This window comes from Amblyomma americanum, chromosome 9 (genome assembly GCF_052857255.1).
Source record: "Amblyomma americanum isolate KBUSLIRL-KWMA chromosome 9, ASM5285725v1, whole genome shotgun sequence".
NCBI lineage: Eukaryota > Metazoa > Arthropoda > Arachnida > Ixodida > Ixodidae > Amblyomma > Amblyomma americanum.
In genome coordinates, this window is record NC_135505.1 from 138,697,086 (window position 1) to 138,718,554 (window position 21,469).

At 46.1% G+C, this 21,469-nt stretch overlaps 1 protein-coding gene across 1 annotated transcript in view; it reads left to right on the forward strand.

Annotated features, from left to right (window-relative positions):
- LOC144104596 (UDP-galactose transporter senju-like) overlaps positions 1 to 20,436 on the forward strand; it is a 37,664-nt gene extending 17,228 nt beyond the window's left edge. The window contains exons 3-6 of the mRNA XM_077637697.1: positions 12,118 to 12,164; positions 12,919 to 13,058; positions 13,827 to 14,003; positions 15,688 to 20,436. Coding sequence (XP_077493823.1) covers positions 12,118 to 12,164; positions 12,919 to 13,058; positions 13,827 to 14,003; positions 15,688 to 16,227 — 904 coding nt within the window. The 3' untranslated portion in view covers positions 16,228 to 20,436. The remainder of the gene's footprint in view (positions 1 to 12,117; positions 12,165 to 12,918; positions 13,059 to 13,826; positions 14,004 to 15,687) is intronic.
- Positions 20,437 to 21,469: the final 1,033 nt, after the last annotated feature.

The following is a 21,469-nucleotide window of genomic DNA, read 5'->3' on the forward strand; positions in this document are numbered from 1 at the left end:
TGTCGCACATATCTCGGTGGACACCCGAACCGGGCCATAAGGGAAGGAAAATGAAATGAAATTTTGTTTTAACGAAAGGAAATGACGCTTGTCTCACAATTCTCGCTGGACACCCGTACCGCGCGCGCCGTAAGGGAAGGAAAATCCCTTCCCTTACAGCGCGGTTCAGGTGTCCACCGAGGTGCGCCATTTTTCGCTCACGGCCAAAGACGCCGACGACACCGGCTTTTCTGCGACACGAGCTGTCGCGTTAAAAACGGCCGCTGAAAAGTAATTTGCATGGGCTTACGCCTTAGCGTTTTTATGGAGGAAAAACGCTAAGGCGCCCGTGTGCTGTGCGATGTCAGTGCACGTTAAAGATCCCCAGGTGGTCGAAATTATTCTGGAGCCCTCCACTACGGCACCTCTCTCTTCCTTTCTTCTTTCACTCCCTCCTTTATTCCTTCGCTTACGGCGCGGTTCAGGTATCCAACGATATATGAGACAGATACTGCGCCATTTCCTTTCCCCCAAAACCAATTATTATTATTCTTATTGTGGAGGGCAGACTGCAACAAAATAAAGAGTTGCTGATATGAGTGACGCGGCAAGCTCTTTTGGCGCACTTATTACCCACGGGCAATTAATGGCACACAATTATGAAACAGGTGAAGTCGGGTTATCCAGCATGAAGGAGCAAGGTTATAGACCGATCAAGCTGATTGAGCCTTCAAATTTTAGAGGCGTAAATGCACCGCCCTTTCTATGCTTCATATATATCCATGGCGGTCAGTACTTTGCATTAACGCTGCTGGCATGGGATCATGAGACAAGGCGGAATCGTCGAAATTGCTCCGTCAGCCAAAATCGGAAGATGTCGTCACGCGCCTCGGCACGTTGGCGTGCACCGCGCGTCGGCGGCGATCGTCGCTTGTATATAGTCACGCTTTTTTGTAGAACCGTCAAGGCCTTCGCGGTAGACGGTCTTACCCGCATACGCTGAGAGACGAATGAAAACAATAAATAGGCGAGAGCATGCGTAACGAGTTTCCCGCTGTCAGTCAAGGAAGGTGTACCGTAAGTTCCGGTATACGGTCCGCCGGCTGTACACGCGTTTATAAAAGTAAAAAAAGTTGGCCTTTGCATACTGTTTACGGGTGCGGACCGGCGTTTTGTTTTTCAACATCGCCACGTGCCGAATACTATTTTTGTTCCGGATGGGTACGATCTTCTATTTTCTTTTTTTTTTTTGCACTCAAAATTGAGTGCCTGCGGACTACATGCCGGGATACGAACAGGAGACAAGTGTTTCCTGCTTTTCGCGTTCGTAGTCTCTGTTTTTTCGTCCCATTTCCCTCAAAGTTAGCGCTGTCCGGTTCTCGGCACAGGAGTGCAGGGCATTCCCAAATTATAGCCGTTATTGTACGTGTTATTTGCTATAGCGGGAGCTTCACTATAGGCGGAGTATATCCAAAACTTCACTCAGTCGGCAGGATTGGTTCAAAAGCTGAACAAAATGTTTGTTGTAGAACTCACCAGAGGGCAAATATCGCGAAGGACCTGTGGAGATGCCTACATTGATAGCATTGCGCTTGCAAAACTTTCTTTGCAAACTCCATGCGTTTTCTCGACCAGCTGCGTAAACACAGCATTCAACTGTGGCTAGCCTTTGAGTCGACAACACTCCACTTGAATTTTTTAATCGTCTAATTGTCTCATTAATTGGCTCATAAATTAACCTTCGAACCTTTGTACACACTTGAAAGCCCTTTGGCTGAAAAATCGCACACAGCTTCAGAAATATGCCTACAATTTGTTGCTCTCTGCATTTTGCTTGGCTTCGGATACTCGCGGAGTTTAGTGCTACTTGCGCGCAGGTACCTCAATACATAATTCGCCTTCTCCGCTGTCTTGCTTTGCTTACTGATTGCCACATGTCGTGCGAAAAGCCGCATCTCGAAAGAACACCGTGTCGAGTTGTTTTATTCTTAACCGATTATGCAATATCGCGTGGGGGGGGAGGCGTCATAGGGGAACGTCTCAGCCTTCCTGTAGCGAAGCGCGTTGCACGTCATTGCTTTAATATTCTTTTCTTCTGCGTGTGCATGTCAGTGTACACGAATGGGGGGGGGGGGGGGGGGAGGATGTTAAGGTGGAAGGGTCGAAAGTAGGCCTCGACCTCTGTGTCTATGCACCCGTGTGCAGACTTTTTCCGCTGAATGCTGTACCAATGACGCCTTGTTTGACGCTGTCTGTGGAGACAAGGCATGAGGCACGTATACCTATCACAAGAGAATCGTGACAAGCTATGCACGTGCAAGCAAGCAGCCTTCGTGGAGAAAGAGGGGGGGGGGGGGGGGAGGAAGAGTGACTCGCACTCGCGGTATAGGTAGAAAACCGACGCCCATAGGGGGCGCCTTTGGAGGGACACAAGACAGGATGGAGGCCGCCGCCATCTCATCTCTCTCCACTCTCTGCGTGCGTGCTTCGCGGCCTTCTTTCGCGGCATTGCGGAAATGCGGACCCCGTTGTGTTCGCTGTCCGCACCGCTGATGGACGTGCGTGCGCTTGTGCGGACATGCCATTCGGACGCGTATGCGTGTGTGTCAGAGGGGGGCCTCTCACGACCATTTGACGGGCATGACGTCATAAGCACCGCTTTCGCGCGCTTTTTTCTCCCAGCGAGAGAGGGAGAGAGAGAGAGAGTGTAGGGGAGGAGGGAATTGAGGTGGCGCCAAACAGCGCGCTGCCCTGTCCGCCTGAGACTGGAGGTCTGACACAGACGCTCTTCTGGTCGGGTTGTTGTCCTCTCTTGTATCCGTGCTTCATACGTCGACGTTACTGATAACGTTACTAGTAGAACCTAGTAACGTTGGTAAAGAATTCTAGTGCACTTTAACTTTGGTATACGTGTTGTGGTGGATAGAGTCACTGTATGGTCTTGGCCGGAGCCGCGACCCAATCGTCATGGAAATGACGGAAGGACGGCATATTCTTTCACTTTGTCGGGAACAGCGAAATAATGCGCGCCAAGTTTTGATCCGAGATTTAAGTAGCAGCTTGCTTAATAACGTAGTAATTCACGTGATGATTCATTAGTAATGTAATCATTAATGCAATGCTATTGCCACGAATATTTGAAGTGTAGCCGCCGCGGTGGCTAAGTGGTTATGGCGCTCGGCTGCTGGCCCGAAAGACGCGGGTTCGATCCCGGCCGCGGCGGTCGAATTTCGATGGAGGCGAAATTCTGGAGGCCCGTGTACTGTGCGATGTCAGTGCACGTTAAAGAACCGCAGGTGGTCGAAATTCCCGGAGCCCTTCACTACGGCGTCTCTCATAGCCTGAGCCGCTTTGGGACGTTAAACCCCCATAAACCAAACCAAACCGAATATTTGCAGTGTTTGTTCGCTTTTCAAATCTGCCGCGACACCACCTTATCGCTTTGTTTGCGACGCAAGACGCGACTAGATTTATCTCGATTGATCGCAGCCAGGCAGAGCTGATTCTACGTTGTTCCGGAATGTTCTAGTAACTTTGCGCTCTTTATCTCAAAAGTTCGCTATCAGCTTTAAATTGAGCACGGCCGACAGTGGCCGGCATTCTGTTCGACGACCACCGAGCACGCTTGTCGCTTCGCCGCCGCCGAGTGATTCAGTCCATTTTGGGTGCAAGTCAGCCCAATAAACAGTTTTCTTTTAGAGACCCTTTCGTTCGTCTTCATCGCTGCTTCGATTGCCGTCACCACTACGTGACAATATGATGTAAAAATAGTGTGCTATTGTAATACATTAATGTAATGCAACAAAAAATATAACAATAAATAATGCAAAGAGCTGTCTATCAGAGAAAGTGGAGATGGTGTGCGCGGGGTTGCGGCCGCCTCCTTTGGCTATGCATTGTGGCCTACGGGAGCAGTATATTGCCTCTATATCGGCTTGCATGTATGTGCGCCTAAACAAGCGCTGTCGGGTCGAGTTGAACACACGACTGTCGTTTTGTCGGGTTCAGTGGCGCACGGGACTCTTGCGAATTTCGACTTATTAATGCGAGAGCATTAGCTTCCACATTCCGCAATATAGACGCGTGTGTCACGGAATCCGCTGATTGGTCGAAAGAGGTCGCTTGGCCTTGTGACGCCAATCGCAACCTACCCACCGCGGCAGGTTACCAGTCCACCGGATTGAGAGGTCCCGTGATCTTGTGACGTCATCTCGACCTGCTCACCGTGGCAGCTGGGAATTGAAATAATCATTGGTAAAGAGAGGTCGCGTGACCCTGTGACGTCATCACAACGTGTTCATGGAAGAGAGAAAAAGGAAAGAGGAGGCGCAAAAAGCAAGGACGAGAAGGAAGAAAAAATTGGCGGGAAAATCCGGTTAGAACAATTTCGTGGCTTAGGCCACACCAACGTAGCATCAATGGAATCTCTGATTGCTATTGCATTCCTCTCTTAAGGTGCATAGATGTATAGAGCGAAAGCTCTACTACTCGAGGTACAACTCAGTTTCGCTTGTCTTTGCGCGTTTGAGCTTGAAGCCGCGACCAAGGTCAGACTAAGCGCGCACCCCCAAGATGACTACGTGTCTTGCTGCGCATATATGCATGATATGCCTGTATGGTATCGTCATAGCTCGGGACCAGCAACCACGTGACCGACGACCGGTGGTCACTTGACCTTTAGAGCTGAGGTTCGCATCGCCTGATGTGACGTCATGCGATGACGTAGCAATGACGTCACACCATTAGCTTTGCTTTTGCTCGTCTGCTGTGTTAGCCGGGTTGAACATCAGTCCGCACAGTCGTATTATACCTCTTTTTCGCTGGCCGGTTGCAGTTGGTGCAACGACGGCAAATGACAGGATAACGAAATAATGAGGCTTTGTGAGTTGGGAAAGGGGGTGCATAGTATAGCAGGTCGACTGCTTCGGCCTGTCTCAGCTCAGAAGCATGGACGGGAGTGCTCGGAGCGTGCGCGCATTAGCCAGCCCCCTTCACCGCTACGCGCACGTGGGACGTATACTGCGCGGACGAGATGTGTATGGGGCGTTTTTTGTATGCTCTTTCATTCTGTATACCCGGGAAATGCGCGAAGCGGAATTGCCGTGAGAGCGGCAATATACGCACTATAATACCCCGTGGCGTGTTCCCTCGATAAGGGAGCGTATACCGTGTAGTTTGCCGTCAACTACTGCGTCGCCAAAAGAACAAAAAAGAAACAAAAAAGAACACACCAAACAAGGCGTCCCGTGCTAACGGTGCACAGGCTGACGCATCCTCTGGGCTGAGTTTCCGGGTGTACCTTCATTTTTGCGTCGTATTCCCTTATATAAACACATGCTGAGACTATATACATATGTGCCGGCGGATGTGGCTGTCAGCGGAATTGTTGCTTCGTTCATCAGGCACAACTCTTCTACCGCGCAATGTATATCCATACTGATATGTGTGCTCCCCCCCTTTCCAGAGAGCGTGTGCAAACACTTCGCGGGTGAGCTGTACGCGCTGAAAATGTGACACAGAGAGGTGTACGTATATTGTGTGCGTGATGCGCGGTGTCATCTAGTGTTCCTATGTGGGAGCATATACAGGAACACCAGTGTCATTATCCGGGTAGCGCCATGTATAAGCAAGTCTTTGGATACAGAAACACTATAGTGTCATTATCCGGGTAGCGCCATGTATAAGCAAGTCTTTGGATACAGGAACACTAGTTTCATTATCCGGGTAGCGCCATGTATACGCAAGTCTGGATACAGGAACACTATTGTCTATCCGGGTAGCGCCATGTATAAGCAAGTCTTTGGATACAGGAACAGTATAGTGTCATTATCCGGGTAGCGCCATGTATAAGCAAGTCTTTGGATACAGGAACACTAGTTTCATTATCCGGGTAGCGCCATGTATAAGCAAGTCTTTGGATACAGGAACAATAGTTTCATTATCCGTGTAGCGCCATGTATACGCAAGTCTTTGGATACAGGAACACTATTGTCTATCCGGGTAGCGCCATGTATAAGGAAGTCTTTGGATACAAGAACACTACTTTCATTATCCAGCTAGCGCCATGTATAAGCAAGTCTTTGGATACAGGAACACTAGTTTCATTATCCGGGTAGCGCAATGTATAAGCAAGTTTTGGATACAAGAACACTAGTTTCATTATCCGGGTAGCGCCATGTATAAGCAAGTCTTTGGATACAGGAACACTAGTGTCATTATCCGGGTAGCGCCATGTATACGCAAGTCCTTGGATACAGGAACACTAGTGTCTATCCGGGTAGCGCCATGTATACGCAAGTCTTTGGATACAGGAACACTAGTGTCTATCCGGGTAGCGCCATGTATACGCAAGTCTTTGGATACAGGAACACTAGTTTCATTATCCGGGTAGCGCCATTTATACGCAAGTCTTTGGATACAGGAACACTACTTTCATTATCCAGCTAGCGCCATGTATAAGCAAGTCTTTGGATACAGGAACACTAGTGTCATTATCCGGCTAGCGCCATGCATAAGCAAGTCTTTGGCGAGAAAGTTTTATACTTGCTGTACGTGGGTCGTGAAGGGCTGCGTATTCGGAGGGCTCCATTAGAAAGGGGGTGGCTTTGGCGTCAAACCGTGAGGAAGGCTATAATTGCTGCTGATTAGTGACAGTTCCGGCGTTTATTTAGGACATCTCTTTTAAATGTGAGGCAGCTGAGGAATATTGTAAGATGCTGTTAGGAGCATATTGATGGGAGTGGTTTAATATTCCTATGCGTAGCAAAATCTTGATTTAAATGTTTGCTTAGCGCCCGCACCGAATGGAAAATCAGTAGGGTGCGTTTTTAACAGCAAACAGAAAACTACAAACGTCCCTAGAAGGGATCTGCAGATATATTCACTGTTATGAACTTATGACGCAATATCTAAAAGCTCGCGTTCATAGGCAACCTGCGGTTAAAAAAAAATGCGCTTATCGAAATTTCCTGTGTGTGACAATTCAGGTCGGCAATTTCGGCGCCTTCTTAACAGCGTTGCGACTGGGAATTCGTCCTCTGTTCACCTCACCCGCCGCGGTGGATGTCAGTGCACGTTAAAGGTCCCCAGGTGGTCGAAATTATTCCGGAGCCCTCCACTACAGCACCTCTATCTTCCTTTCTTCTTTCACTCCCTCCTTTATCCCTTCCCTTACGGCGCGGTTCAGGTGTCCAACGATATACGAGACAGATATTGCGCCATTTCCTTTCCCCCCAAAACCGATTATTATTATCACGCTCATCCTTCAGGAAATGCACTGGGGTGCCGACAAGCCGCCAATTCTGCTGTTCAATTGAGTCGTTCTGGAGGCAGTTTTGCCGAAAACTCGCAGCCAGGTTTGTTGGATGTCAATTGAGACTTCTTGTCAGGGTGGCGACATGGCAATTATATATGGGGCAGACTAGAGGGAAGTACTCGCTCAAGCACTCGCAGTGTGTCTGTGCGTAGGTGCAGTGCGACATGCCATGTTCATGGCGCTCTCCAGTGGTGACACCGCGGCGCGTCTGTGTGTACGACCGTACAGCGTACGCTAGGCCTTATTGCGTAACACTCATATGGACTCTTCGCCTTGGGAGGTATCTGTTACAGCCAGCGTCGTCGGTTCGGCGGACGTGGTTGTTGCGACGCGTGCCTGTTCTTTCAACTGTCTTCAGTCTGCGCGTGGCAGCGGTTGTCGCTCAGCTCGAGCCAGTGGGCAGGCCTATGTGTAACATTGGCTACCTATGTGCTTTCCTTTTCATCCTGCACCCGCCGCGGTGGCTCAGTGGTTAGGGCGCTCGACTACTGATCCGGAGTTCCCGGGTTCGAACCCGACCGCGGCGGCTGCGTTTTTATGGAGGAAAAACGCTAAGGCACCCGTGTGCTGTGCGATGTCAGTGCACGTTAAAGGTCCCCAGGTGGTCGAAATTATTCCGGAGCCCTCCACTACGGGCACCTCTTTCTTTCTTTCTTCTTTCACTCCCTCTTTTATCCCTTCCCATACGGCGCGGTTCAGGTGTCCGCCGATATACGAGACGGATACTGCGCCATTTCCTTTCCCCCAAAACCAATTATTATTATTATTATTATTATTATTATTATTATTATTATTATTATTATTATTATTATTATTATTTATGTATATCAGTAATTTTAAATATAACATTTCCGCAGCTTATATTTGTGAGGCGCTCAAACCCGTGCCCCACAGCGTCAGCTGGGACGCCCCGCAAACACGTATATATATGCGCGCCTCAACGCACGCGTCAGGACCGATTGAAAGCGTGCGCAGAATCTGTTAGTCGGTCGTACATAACGCCGCAGCTGTTCGCGCAGGGCTCTGCTGTGATGGACACAGGCGCAAGGGCGGATAAACAGGGTCGTAGTTCATTTGTTTCGATCAACAAAGGGTTTGACGCGTCACGAGCTAGCGCTCGCCTATAGCGTTTCTTGGTTGTTTATGCAGACATGTATGGTTGCATGAAGGAACCCCGTCGCTTCTTATTTGGTGTTATTAATAATGGGTCGGCCTGAAATTGTGCGAGCATGCTTTCTCTTTTTTTAAATTTCATTTCTTTAATTCTCCTACCGTCTCGCGCTCTTTTGTTTAGTTCATCAAGAAGTAAACTCATTTGTGATTTTACGACGTTCTGTAGGTGAAAAAAAAAGGGTATTTGTGCTTCTCGTTTTATGGCGATCAGTTGTGCCGTTCACTGGGTGGCTTGAAGCATTAATCGTGACAAAACCTTGCGAGTGACACCGTCGGCCGGGACGCTATGGCGCGCACCTGTGCTCTGTCTGACAAAAGTTGCTTGCAGGACTGTGGGTGTTACGGCGTCTTCAGCCTATCGGAACGCCGGGTTGCGCATAAATGTGTTCCTCCGCTTAATTCCGTCGCACTGCGGCTGGTAGTTCCATCTCTAGGAAGGAAGAGCACCAGTGTCCGGCTGCTGCACTGCAGGAGCCTCGATCGGCATTCCTTTTCCCCGCGCCGCTGGGAAGAATGGATGGATGGATGATAATGGCTTTACCCTTTGTATCGGGCGGCAGCTTGCGCCACCTAGCCTACACTTCCCCCATTGTTAATTGAATTTTTTTTCTTTTCCTTCAATTTCGCTCTTAAAATGTCTAGTTTGACCGTCTTTTTCCTCTCCATATTCACATCTTCCTTGATTTCCTCCGCCAATAAACGCCGTTTCCCAATGTTGCCAGACCAGCAGTACCTTTTAAAGTCTGGGCTGTTCTCTAGGGCCTGCATGCGTGCGCAAGGTGTTGCTAGGGTTCCTAGAAATACTAGTGTTGCTTAGAAGTGACCCGCCACTCTATGGGTATAGTCTCTGCAAATGGCGTTTGCTATTTTGGCAACATTGGGCAGCGGCAGCGAAGCCCGGCGGCGCGGGGAAAGGAACTCTGTACTCTGAAAAACTATACTTCGTCTCACAAGATGTTTGCAGCACTACGGAAGGTAGAGCTCTCTCGTCCAATCAGGGCTGCAGAAACGCAGAAAATAGTCCCTCGAATATTTGAGGAGCGTATGACTATTAATCAAAACAATAAGCATTGCAACTAAAAACATGATTTGGACAGGTATATTTAAATGGTAGGGAGTGTTTCAATCACTGGTGAAATTACCAGACAAAGCCCGTACGGACACAGCTCTGCGGAGGCCTGCTGCGAGGTAGTGATGCGTCGCCACTTTCCAACATGGCGTCGGACGAGTCTGTTGTGTCTCCTGTGTGCTCTACACCGACAGTGCGCTGTTTCCCCAAGCAGGCGAAGCAGGTGGCTTTAAATGTTCTTGAAGCGCTTCGCGTCGAGTGCGGGGGCAGTTGGAGTACAAATGCGCTCATCAAGAGGACGGCAAAACTATGGCCTCCGAGATCACCCGATGAAGAGCGAGCGCGGCTTATAATCTCGGAGGCTTTAAGTGTGGAGGCGCAGGTCGCTCTGAGGGCGCCAGATGGCGCCAGGTGCCCAGCAGCAAAGCGCAAGCCTGCCGTATCGGGACCAATCAGCGCGTGCTCACAGCTTGAGCCACAGGCGCGTAGGAACACACTAATGTAGTGCGCGCCATCCTGATTGGACGAGAGAGCTGTACCTTTCGTAGTGCTGCAAACATCTTGTGAGACGGAGTATAGAGGGAGTTACCGTGGCTTCCCTTTCTTCACAACCTCCTCATGCACTTGCGTACAGCGCGGTTGTGGTGACTGCATGCAGTCGTATGGCTGGGTTCGTCCTCAGCATGGGGACGTCCCATGAACATCGGAATATCATATATATCCCGTGCATATTCCGCACATGAGCTATAGTTTAATGGTACCGTAACTTTGCCTTATATCTAGATGACTGAGAAAAATACATTTGTGTCGCTGAGAGCACATGTTTGTTCCCGTGCTTTTTGCAAGCTGCGTTATGCCACGGTCTTCTTAGCAGCGGTGGTTCGGCGCATTGTCTTGTGAACCCCAGGCTACTCCGGCCTGCGACGCAGCTGTGCACAATGTTCAGTGTGATCCTCACTGGTTGCTGAAGTTAGCGTTATCATGCTGAACTGGAATATCACATAGCCTGTTTATTGCACGTGGCATATATGTACAACCTCTGGAGGTGAAACCACTTTTAACAGAGCATTACTGTATCTAGCAGCTTTTGTGCTATGAGGCCATTGTGTGACAAGCACGTAGCCAAAATTTTTTGGGTGGAGGGGTCCAAGGTAATTTCTTTAATTGAGCTGATCGAGAGAGGTTGGGGGGCCTTTGGATACCTGCCTAATGCACGGTCTTCGTTGAACAGCATTGTATACATATCATCTGCACTGATGTATTGTGTGCCATCCATAATAATTCATTTTAAACGTCTTGATTTAGTTGAGTTAAAATTCATGCGTGTATGTGCTTATGTGAAGCCAACATAAAGAGGAGGTATACATTCAGGTGATCTGGGATTAATAGGTTATACATGCCAAGCATCTTAAATTTCTTTAATGAGATAGCATTAGAATCCACATGAGCAGAAAAACCCAGAGTCCAGTATTGTTAGCAAATGCCTTCATTGGACAAAACAGATATGACGTCACTAGGTCACATGACATCACCAGACTGGAAGCGACGTCACCAATCTTCTTTTTTTTTTTTCAAGAAGAAAACCATGGTTATTTATATACAGTGCATGTAAAACGGCAACAAATAGAATTTAGAAATTTTAAGACAAGTGAAAGTATGTTGCGGGAAAGGTTAATTATGCTAGTGAAAGGGAGGTATCGTACGATGGAACTGGGGTTGTGAACCGCAGACAGCGGGAAAAGCTTGGCCGTGAAAATAGAAAAGAAGTAAATATATGAAAGTTAGAGGGAAAATTTGAATATTACAATCAAGGAAATCCCGAGATAAGACACAACTAAGGCCAGGAAAAAAATTCTGGGCGTGTTCCGACACCTGTAGTGTGTGGAGGGCACAGCATCTTGCCCGGTGAGGTGTTTCTGGCACAAAAACTGTGGGCCCCTGGCCAAATTGTCACACAAATGTGGGGCTGGTCGCGTTAGAAGCTGTGTGCGATTTGGAACAGAATTACTAGTTGTAACTTCCGTCAGGCATTGGTCGGTAGTCGAACTGTCAACCAACGCATGCATGGGCTTCAATGGCAGCTGGCCGGCCCTGTGAGTCGAGGCGGGGCGCCTTTCACGGACAGGTTTGGGCCCGGAGGTGGCTAAGATGCAATTTCCGGTCTGGTGTTATCGCATTATACTCTTAAGCATAGATTAATGGTTGAAAACTTGCATTCTCAGGAAGAACATTGCGCATGCTTAGACTGAAATGAAAATGTCATGCTTTGTTTCTGTTTGTTGCTATATTACCACTGAAAGATACCGAAAATGCGTTGTGCGTATATATTTACCAACTTTGTATATTAAGCAATTGTCAAGGTAGCGCGACGTTTTTTTAACATGTGAATTTAATTACTACTGCTGTGGATGAGTCAGAAATCAGCATACAAGCTTTTATTTTTGCTTTCTGAGGATATTTTCGGTCACACTAGAAAGCTGTGGCCAAGCTTTGCATGAAACTGTAAGAGTTACAGTCACTTATAAAACTGATTGAACCTTTCATTTTTTAACTTTCTCTATCCTTCTTGTTTCATTTGCAGCCACCCCTTCCAGTCCTTGTTATCAGAAATCAACAAAAACCGGAAAGGTGAGTTATAGAACTAATACTACAGTTATAGCATGCATACATATTTTTTCCTTCATCCATTCTTTGATTTTGAACCCACTAGTTTTTATAGCTAATTCAGTTAGAAGTCGTGAGAGAGGAATTGGGAAAGAGGCACAGTTTTCAAGTCCTGCATGACTTGTCACTTCATTGAGGTGCTTTCACTCTGAGTGCTTATATTGCAGAGTCTTGCTGTTGCGTGTAAATTATAGTGCACTATAAGCACTGAGCTTGTACAACTTCAAGCACCATGCAGCCGAATGTCATAAGAAAGCTGCTTAAATCTCAAATCTTAGGTCTTGTAGTTTTTTCAACTGCTGAAGTTACCCATGCTTATAGTTTGGTACTAGTATAGCCGGATACAACTCAATAATGAAGCCACAGATACTCCTCAAAGGAGGCTCTTCAGCCAATGGGGTCGACCGATTTTCAGGACACCGTGGTTAATCCTATTCTAGTTAATCCCCTTTCATCTCCCACCCCCGGGGGTTTCACAATAGCAGGTCCAAGGGGGTGGTTTGAATGGGAGAGGGGGAGAATAGGTTGACGCCATTGGCTGGAGGGACTTCTTTGAGGTGCATTTGCTGCTTCGTTCTTGAGTTGTATCCAACCGTAGATACTAACGTGTTGGCTTGGAACAAATTGGCATTCATTGGGCACTCTGATTTCTCCTGTTCTGAGTCAGCTGTGTTTTGATGTTTAATGATGTGTGGTGGCAATCTTCTCGCTGGTCCAGTGCTGTTCCTGTATTTTGTGCCCGCGCTGCTGTACTGCTTCTACAACAACCTGGCATTTGTGAACCTGGCTGCGTTCGACCCCACCACATACAATTTGCTTCTTCAGTTCAGGGTCGTCATCACTGGTCTCTCCTTTCAGGTAACCGAGATGTACTTGCAATATGTTGAAGGGCGAAGTGCAGTTAAATCTCTGTCACAAAGTTCAAGAAAGAAGCGAGCTTTCACATTTCAACTGACTTTGGTTCCAGCCAGTATTTAATGCTGTGGTGAAACCTTCTTAGGCCGCTGGAATGTAGTCGTGTTGAAGCCCAATTCATTTCAATTCAGCTGATGCACAAAAACTGCCAGCGCATTAATATTTCCAGGAACGTCGGAGAGCTGCTGGCAATATTTATTAATTCCGGAAGGCTGCCAATTATGTCACCACACGCACTCGCACTGACTAAATCGCTATACAAAAGCCACATTCTCAAGTGCTTGAATTAGAGTTTATTGACTGAAGCTCTTAGAACATTAAGATATGTGCTGTACCTGTTTGTTTGTTCTGTTTATTATGGGGATCGCCACCGATAAGTAAATGAAAGCTGAGATTGCACTAAGCCCAAGGAGCCGAAGTTTTTGCAGATGTAACTTTCTGAGCAGTGTAGGACTTACACAAGCAGTTTGAACTCATGGCTTTGTTTTCACTTCCTTTGATCACCCTTCGTTAACATTTTTGCATGTTTTCCGTAGCTGTCTCCTTCAAATGGACATATCAAAAGCATCAAGTGCTATTGTGCGCACCAAAGTGTCACACCTTGTCATGAACGAATATCTGTGTGACCTTCTAGTGCAGATGCTCTAATGTGTAGTGTACAGTTGCTTAGGTATGCAAGCCCTTGCAGTGAGCACCTTTCCTTGGATGCAGGTGCTATTCAAGAAGCAACTGACAAAAAAGCAGTGGCTCTCCCTGCTGCTGCTGACTGCGGGGTGCATTGTGAAGCACCTCGGCCTGCCATCAAAGTCGGCACCATCGGCTGATGGGAAAGCAGCGGGACTCTTCAGCAGTCTGTTCAGCGGTCATATGCTGCTGCTGCTGTTGCAAGTGAGTGGTGGCGAGCTCCAGCGAAATTTCGCCTGCTGTTTTGTTGCATCATAGCAGGTGTTGCCTTATGACATGTGAATTAACACCACCTGATTAATGTGACCGCCATAAGATCTTTGCATCCCCATCACGTCATTCTCTGTTGAGGTTATCATGGCTCGTGCATAGTGTACTATCATGCACGTCGGCAGCAAAAGTTTACAGTTTGCGAGTGTGCAGAAAAAAACTTATTTCGGTGCAGTTATATAATCCAGTCTCCTGAAATGTGTCGAGGTATGAAAAGACGTGCATACTCTATCTGCTGGCAACCATACCATGCGACTAGCTTCATTTCATTTCATTTATTAATACCCTCAGGGCCATTTGGCATTACAGAGGGGAGTGATTAAAATGATAACACATTAAACAAAAGCAAAAGCAAGCAACGCAACAAAAAATAAAACATACAAGTTGATTAGGCTCTTAATTATACAATGTTAGCTAGTGCATTTTTAAAGTGATGATGGTCTTCAATACCGGCGATGAGTCCGGGAAGGCGGTTCTAATCCTGTGATGTGCGGGGAATAAAACTGTGGGAACAACACAGTCATCACAACACAGTCATCACGACACAGCACAACACAGTCATCGGCAAATAGATACATGTTAGAAGTAACGTGCTGGGGTAAGTCATTAATGTAGATTAAGAAAAGAGGGGGACCTAAAGCCGAGCCTTGAGGCACTCCAGAGTTGACCGCGCTAGAAGATGAAGTATGAACATTACAAGATACAAACTGAGAATGATGACAAAGGAAGTGTTCTAGCCATGTAATAATTTTGGGGTCAAGGTTAAGTTGCGCTAATCTTAAGAGTAGTAGTCTGTGGCAAACTTTGTCGAATGCCTTGGCAAAATCTAAGAAAATGCAATCGGCAAGGGAGCGTCGGTCAAGGATTAGGTGGAGCTTATGCGTAAAGGTAATTAGTTGCGTTTCACAAGACAATGTTTTTCGGAAGCCGTGTTGTGCGTGTGAAAAAAACGAATTTGAATCCAGAAAGTGGAAAATTTCGGAGTAAAGAATTTGCTCGAATGTGCTTGCGAGGTACTGCTGCAATAAATTTGCTTTCCAAGAACGCACATACCGCACACATTTGCGGCCAATAGTACATGTCCTCCTTGCACTACTAAGCATGCTTGTTGATGAATAAGCATAGAAGCATTCCATGCCTTGCCTGCAAAGATCAGGCATACCTAAAGGAGTAGTGTCAGTCACCCTCGAGAATCTGAGAACCTGTTTCACTTCAAATGCTGATGCACAACATGTTCCTTCACTAGAAAATATGGTTTTCAGTCAGTTACTTTGTTCATGGTGTGGGCCAGTGGATTGTGCATTCATTATACATTGGGCACGAAACCATGTTGTGGCATAAGCAATGGGATTTCATGGACCTGTGATATTTCATGGTCGTCTGCGTGAAATGACATAGCAAGGTCGCATGAACCTGACAACTGAATCCCCGAGCACACATTTATCACATTCTTTGCACCATGTTCCGTTTACCCATGCAGATGCCGAAAACTCATTTTGTATTATGTTAACACTTGTTTACATTTTTTCGAAGAATTGCCTCATCAAAATAGTTGATGGAACATGCACCAACATAGAATAATTATCATCAACAATGTAAACACTTTTTTGCTACCCAGGTTTTTTGTTCCTGCTTCGCTGGCGTCTACAATGAGTTCCTGCTCAAGGACACTGGCGTCAACATTGACATCATGATCCACAACGTGTTCATGTACATCGACTCTATTGTGTGCAACGCCGCGGTGCTTGTGGTTCGAGGCGAGGCCCTGAGTGCCTTCTCGCGCGCTTCGGTCGCGACGCTCATCAACCCGCTAGTCATCGCCATCATTGTCAATGGCGCCATCTGCGGCATAGTGACGTCTGTCTTTCTCAAGAGCCTCAACTCGATTCTCAAGACGTTTGCGAGTGCGCTCGATCTTTCCGTGATGGCAGTGCTGTGCTGGATCATCTTCAAGATCCCCATTGACATGTACACCGTCGCGGCAATCGCGATCGTCTCCATCGCCATCTACTGCTACTCCCAGCAGCCTGTTGTGAACAAGCCCAAAGAGACTGCACACTATCACGATGACAAAGATTTAGAACATGGCCTCATGAATGGCGAACAGCGGAGCACGGCGACGGGCGTCGCTGAAAAGGGCACCATTCTGAATGTATAAGTGGCGTAGTGATGTTTAGAGGCCGACAAAGAAAGCGGTGACATCTAGTGGGTGCACAGGTGACTACACACTGACTGCTTCGTCGACCTTTGTGCATTGGTCACATCTGCCAGACAGGACGCGAGAATATTGTTGTGTAAAGCACAAGCTTTTCCTTTTTGAAACCTAGTCTTTTGTGGATGCCACCTATTGTTGTATTTCTCCTATAGTATAGGCCTCTTGCAATGATTGCACTATTGATTAATATATTGAGTTATAGTGATGGTTTTAATGGAGTGTGAGGTACTGCAAAGCTGTCCGAAGACTCGGTCTGATAATATAGCAGTAGTGCTTTATTTCCTCATATTGAGGTTTTGGACTGCATCATGGGTGCAAATGATGCCTCATTCATGGAAGTGCACATGAAATTGTCATGGCACCACATGCATTGTATTCGGGGGAAAATATTGCAACAGACAGTTGAAACATTACTTGTTTGTTCAAAGATCAGAAGTTTTTAGGCACAGTTTGTGGGTTACTTGGTTTGAAGGTGGTGCCAGCCAGCAGTGGTTGATGAATGGTCTTGTTTGCCACAAGGAGACAACTGCCTTGAGCAAAACCGGCTGCAAAAAAAAATATTTGGCTGCTTGGATTAATCAAGACTATTTAGACTAAGTGAAGCTGTTACACTTAGTCTTTTTTTTTCTTCAAATGCAGATTCCAATACATCAAGCATTGTTACGAAATTTTTGTTATTGACTCTGACCCGAAAGACGTGGGTTCGATCCTGGCTGCGGCGGTCGAATATCGATGGAGGCGAAATTCTAGAGGCCTGTGTATACTGTGCGATGTCAGTACACGTTAAAGAACCCCAGGTGGTCGAAATTTCCGGAGCCTTTCACTACGACGTCCCTGATTGCCTGGGACGATTTGGGATGTTAAACCCCCATAAACCATAAACCATTTTGTTATTGGCGTGAACTGTGTGCTCTGCCATGTGCATCGCTATTAATCATCTTGTGCTGGCAGAACGAAAGTTACTAGTTTAGATAACTATGAACTGTCGCAATGCTGGAGGTTACAAAAGGTTTACGGGCCAACTTTCAGGCAAGTTCATTATTCAGAGCATCCCTTGCTGCACAAATGCACTTCCCTTGCTCATGCATCAATTCATTCAAGTCCATTGAGCAGTTGAACAAGCAAGTTACAAGTGCCCAAGGCTACATCCTTTTGCCCTAATATCTGTTGGGGACATTTTAAAACACGCTGTTCTTACATACACCTCGCGGCGCCCTAAGCCCAGCGATTAAGCCCAGCAATTGAGTCCAGCGACTTTACACTGTGTTTGGGCATAGTACTTGAGTAAGGCCCTTTATACTACAATGTCAACAGCTCTGTCAGCTCATTGCAACTAATGCAGCAATGCTCAGAATAATGAAATATTGAGAATATAGGTTGAGAGCTGAAGTATTGTGTTAAAATTTGCAGCAGGCATTAGAAAAGCTGTGCTGTCCGTGTTGGACCAGCTTTGAGCGCACTTGAGCGTATGATGGTTTCTGGTTAATATGCTTAGTAGTTCGGGAAGTGCAATTTATTTATTTTGACCTTCCCACCATTTTGGGGCTTGTGCCGAGCCTCTCTGAAGGTAGCACGAGCACTTTACCATCTTCGTGCTTTGGGTATCAAAAGCATGTGCCTACTGATTATATTATGAACATCAAGTTTCATCAAAATAGTGGGACCCTAAGGTGGAGCATACTCACTTGAATAGTGGCACCTAAAGATGGGGTGTACACTGAAACTAGGGTTGACTTTGTGTTTTCACTAGTGCTGCAGCAGCAAATGCGGTACACATTGTGATAAGTGTGATTTTGAGCGTTTGGCTCAGTTGTCCACCCAGAATCGTAGTGAAAAGATTGTGATTATACTCCAGGTTAATTCAGTTCTGACAGGTAAGCACCTCAGTTTTGACATACCTTGGCATCCTTACAATTTTATATACCCTGAAGTACGAGTTCCTGCCTCTGTCCATCGCTCATTTCTTTTTGAGAGAATGGCAGGTTTCAAAGCACACTTGTTGAACGAGTGACAGTTGAATAGTTTGGCCGCTAAGCACTGACACTGACTCCGAGTACTGTGCTGGTGCCGTAATTTCTGGTATACAGTCCACACTTAGTGTACAGTGTGCAGGGCTTATGTGTGGCTGAAATCTTTTTTTTTACTAGACTATCTGCACCCAGTACATAGCATCACATGGACTTTTCTTGCTATAGGGGCGATGTTGAGAAAAAAATTTATTCAGCACCTACATATTGTTTGCAAAGCCAAGAACTTTTAAACGTAACTTTTAAACGCAGGCTGTACACAGTACTTATAGTACTCAATTTAAAGGACGAGTCTTTTAGACAGAGGAGTTATTAGTGGAAGACAATGGTTGCTATGAAAAATTCCTCTTTGCAGTTGCACTGTTCAGCTGTATGTACACTAAGGATGTGAATACTTTTCACAAGGGAGTCAGTGATTTGCAGTCAACTGACTATCGGATATCTATAACATCGGGCATGTGTCTGTGTTGAAGAGTTGAGAGCAGTCGCTCCTTGATTTTATTGATATTGTGGGCCAGCCCCCATTTTTTCATTTGTTAGCTTTCTTTGAGCCAGCTGGTGCATAAAGAGATCTCGGATGTGGTGCCTCCGAATACAGCCCACAGCATGCTAACAGCGCATGCAACTTTCTCGGATACTATGGCACGGAACTTTAACAATGGACATTTCAGAGCTTGCATTTGTTGCGAGAATTTTGCGAATTGCGTTCAATTCATACAGTCAGTTGCTCTTAACATCACATCAGCATATGCTTTAAAGTTACCGGTCGGAACTCCTGTTTGTCCTTAATGTCAGCCTAATTGAGCAGTGCAGTTGCAAAGATTAGATGCAGATACCGGTCGTTGGTCTTCTCAAAGCAACCTGAGTGCGACTGCAGTGACCATATAGGCAATTCCTGAAACCTAGCAACGTGTTTAGCGGTCATCGTTTACCATGTGATAACTGTGGTATTGTCACGAGGAAACTTGTCACGCGGGCCGTTTTTTCTGTAATTGTTCAAAGTGAAGCTATTTCTGTTGTGATGACAAGCTCTGCTAAAACTTTTGCGGTGCATTGTTTTCTTGACACTAATGCATGCAGTCGAGAGCTTCGAGCTCTAATAGTTACACACCTGTAAACTCTGTGAAGCCCACTTCATTGTTCTGAAAACAAACCTGTCCATATTGATTAGCAATTCTTTGCCTATACATTGTCACTTGGAAAATGTGCAGTCTTTACAGTACCTAGGCCAGTCAGTGTATGACCTTGGTGCTGGCATCACCATGTTGCGTGGCAACTGCTTCTATTATGTGCAATGAGGCCTGCATACTTTTGGTGAAGACTGTACTGATTTATCAAGACAAATCATTATTCTCATGTTTTCATGGACCTTCCAAGCTGCATAAGCCATGGAGAATAGAGAGATAATGATCAAAGCATGCACCACTAAGTCATGATGATTTAGATAGGCATTTCAAGCTGTGTTCCTATGGTTTATTGTTCTTGCACATGAAGATGCGTAAACGGTCCTCATGTTGGGCCAGTAACAATGTACATTTATTCCAGGAGCTAACCATCTATTATTCCATTTGCATTGAGCTATAGTAGACTCGGAATCTGGACTTGGTACTGTGCTTTGTGGAGAGGAGTTTGCACCACACAACAAGGGGTACCAGAGTTGAAATTCTAAGTCTGCTGCGACTTTTTTGTGCATCGGATGTTAAAGCTTCTTTTTTTCTAGTGTCTTGAAGACAAGGCTCATATGAATCATTACATCGAATTATTTTATGCAGTGAATGTCCACAGGGCTTTCAAACATCACCCTGGGAAAGAATCGAGTATGCAACGTCAGCTGGATTTTGTCTGTGATACATGTTGAGGGATGCCCTTCCATGCATGTAAAGAATCTCAGCCTCGTGGTGAGGTAAACAAAAAAAAAGAGAGAAGAAATGCATCATGTTTGAACTTTCATTGTTTTACTGTCGTATCCAGTCGCCTAAAGGTGACAAACCAAAGCATTATTTCTTCCTATATTTGCCGCTGGCTTGAAATAAGTGCACGTGCACTTTGACAGGACAAGACTGCATGCTGCAGAGAGAACTGCAGTCAATGGGAGAATACAATAAAGAAAATGTTTCATGTTAAAGAGTGGTTTTTTTGCTTCTGCCCAAGAATTGTACTTTCTTGTGCTAGTAGTACCTCACAACGAGGTCAAAAATCAAAACTGCGTTTGTCTTGTCTTTTTTCAAACAGTGCAAAGATTCGTTTTGAGATTAATTATTTCACAACTTTGGTTCCCTGTGCCACTGAAACACAACACTGTGGCATTGTCAAAAAATGAGAGCCCTTTGTTTGATTATATCTGCATAATGGTATTGTCAATATATGAGGCCACCGCGGTGGCTCAGTGGTTATGGCACTTGGCTGCTGACTTAAAAGATGCGGGTTTGATCCCGGCCGCGGCGGTCGAATTCCGATGGAGGCGAAATTCTAGAGGCCCATGTGCTGTGCGATGTCAGTGCACGTGAAAGAACCCCAGGTGGTCGAAACTTTCGGAGCCCTTCACTACGGCGTCCCTCATAGCGAGAGTCGCTTTGGGACGTTAAACCCCCATAAACCAAACCAATATATGAACCTGATTTCTGCATTTTAAATCAACAGTTTCGAAGCTTCAAAATAATGCTAGCAAGCAGGACTGCAACTGGTAAAAGTTATGGTGAAAACTTCTGGCGTAGTTTTAAAGGAGATCTAGAACTTGTCACTTCGCAGAGACTCCCAATACAACTTTCGCTAACCTAGCTGATTGTCAGTCATTTCTGTAAGCATACATTAACGATGGCACTATCAGGTTTCAGCATTGCCATCTGAATAATTGAATCATGGCAATATTTTGCCTTCTGGGCTATGCTTCAACTAGAATTAGCATTCAACTCTCTTTTGAACCTGTTCCCACATATATCATCATACTATTCTTTTTATGCCTTGAACAATGCTGACCATAACTAAGAAGCAAGGATGATGAAAAGGGTGAAAATATACCTATTGATTGATTGATCAGCTGACGAGAAAGTGACTAACTTGGCTTGCATAAAAATGCTACAGCGGGGTTTTAAAAGGGCACCGGCAACAAACGGAAGTTGGCCCGTCTTGGTAGGGTATCATATTCTGGTCACAGAGAC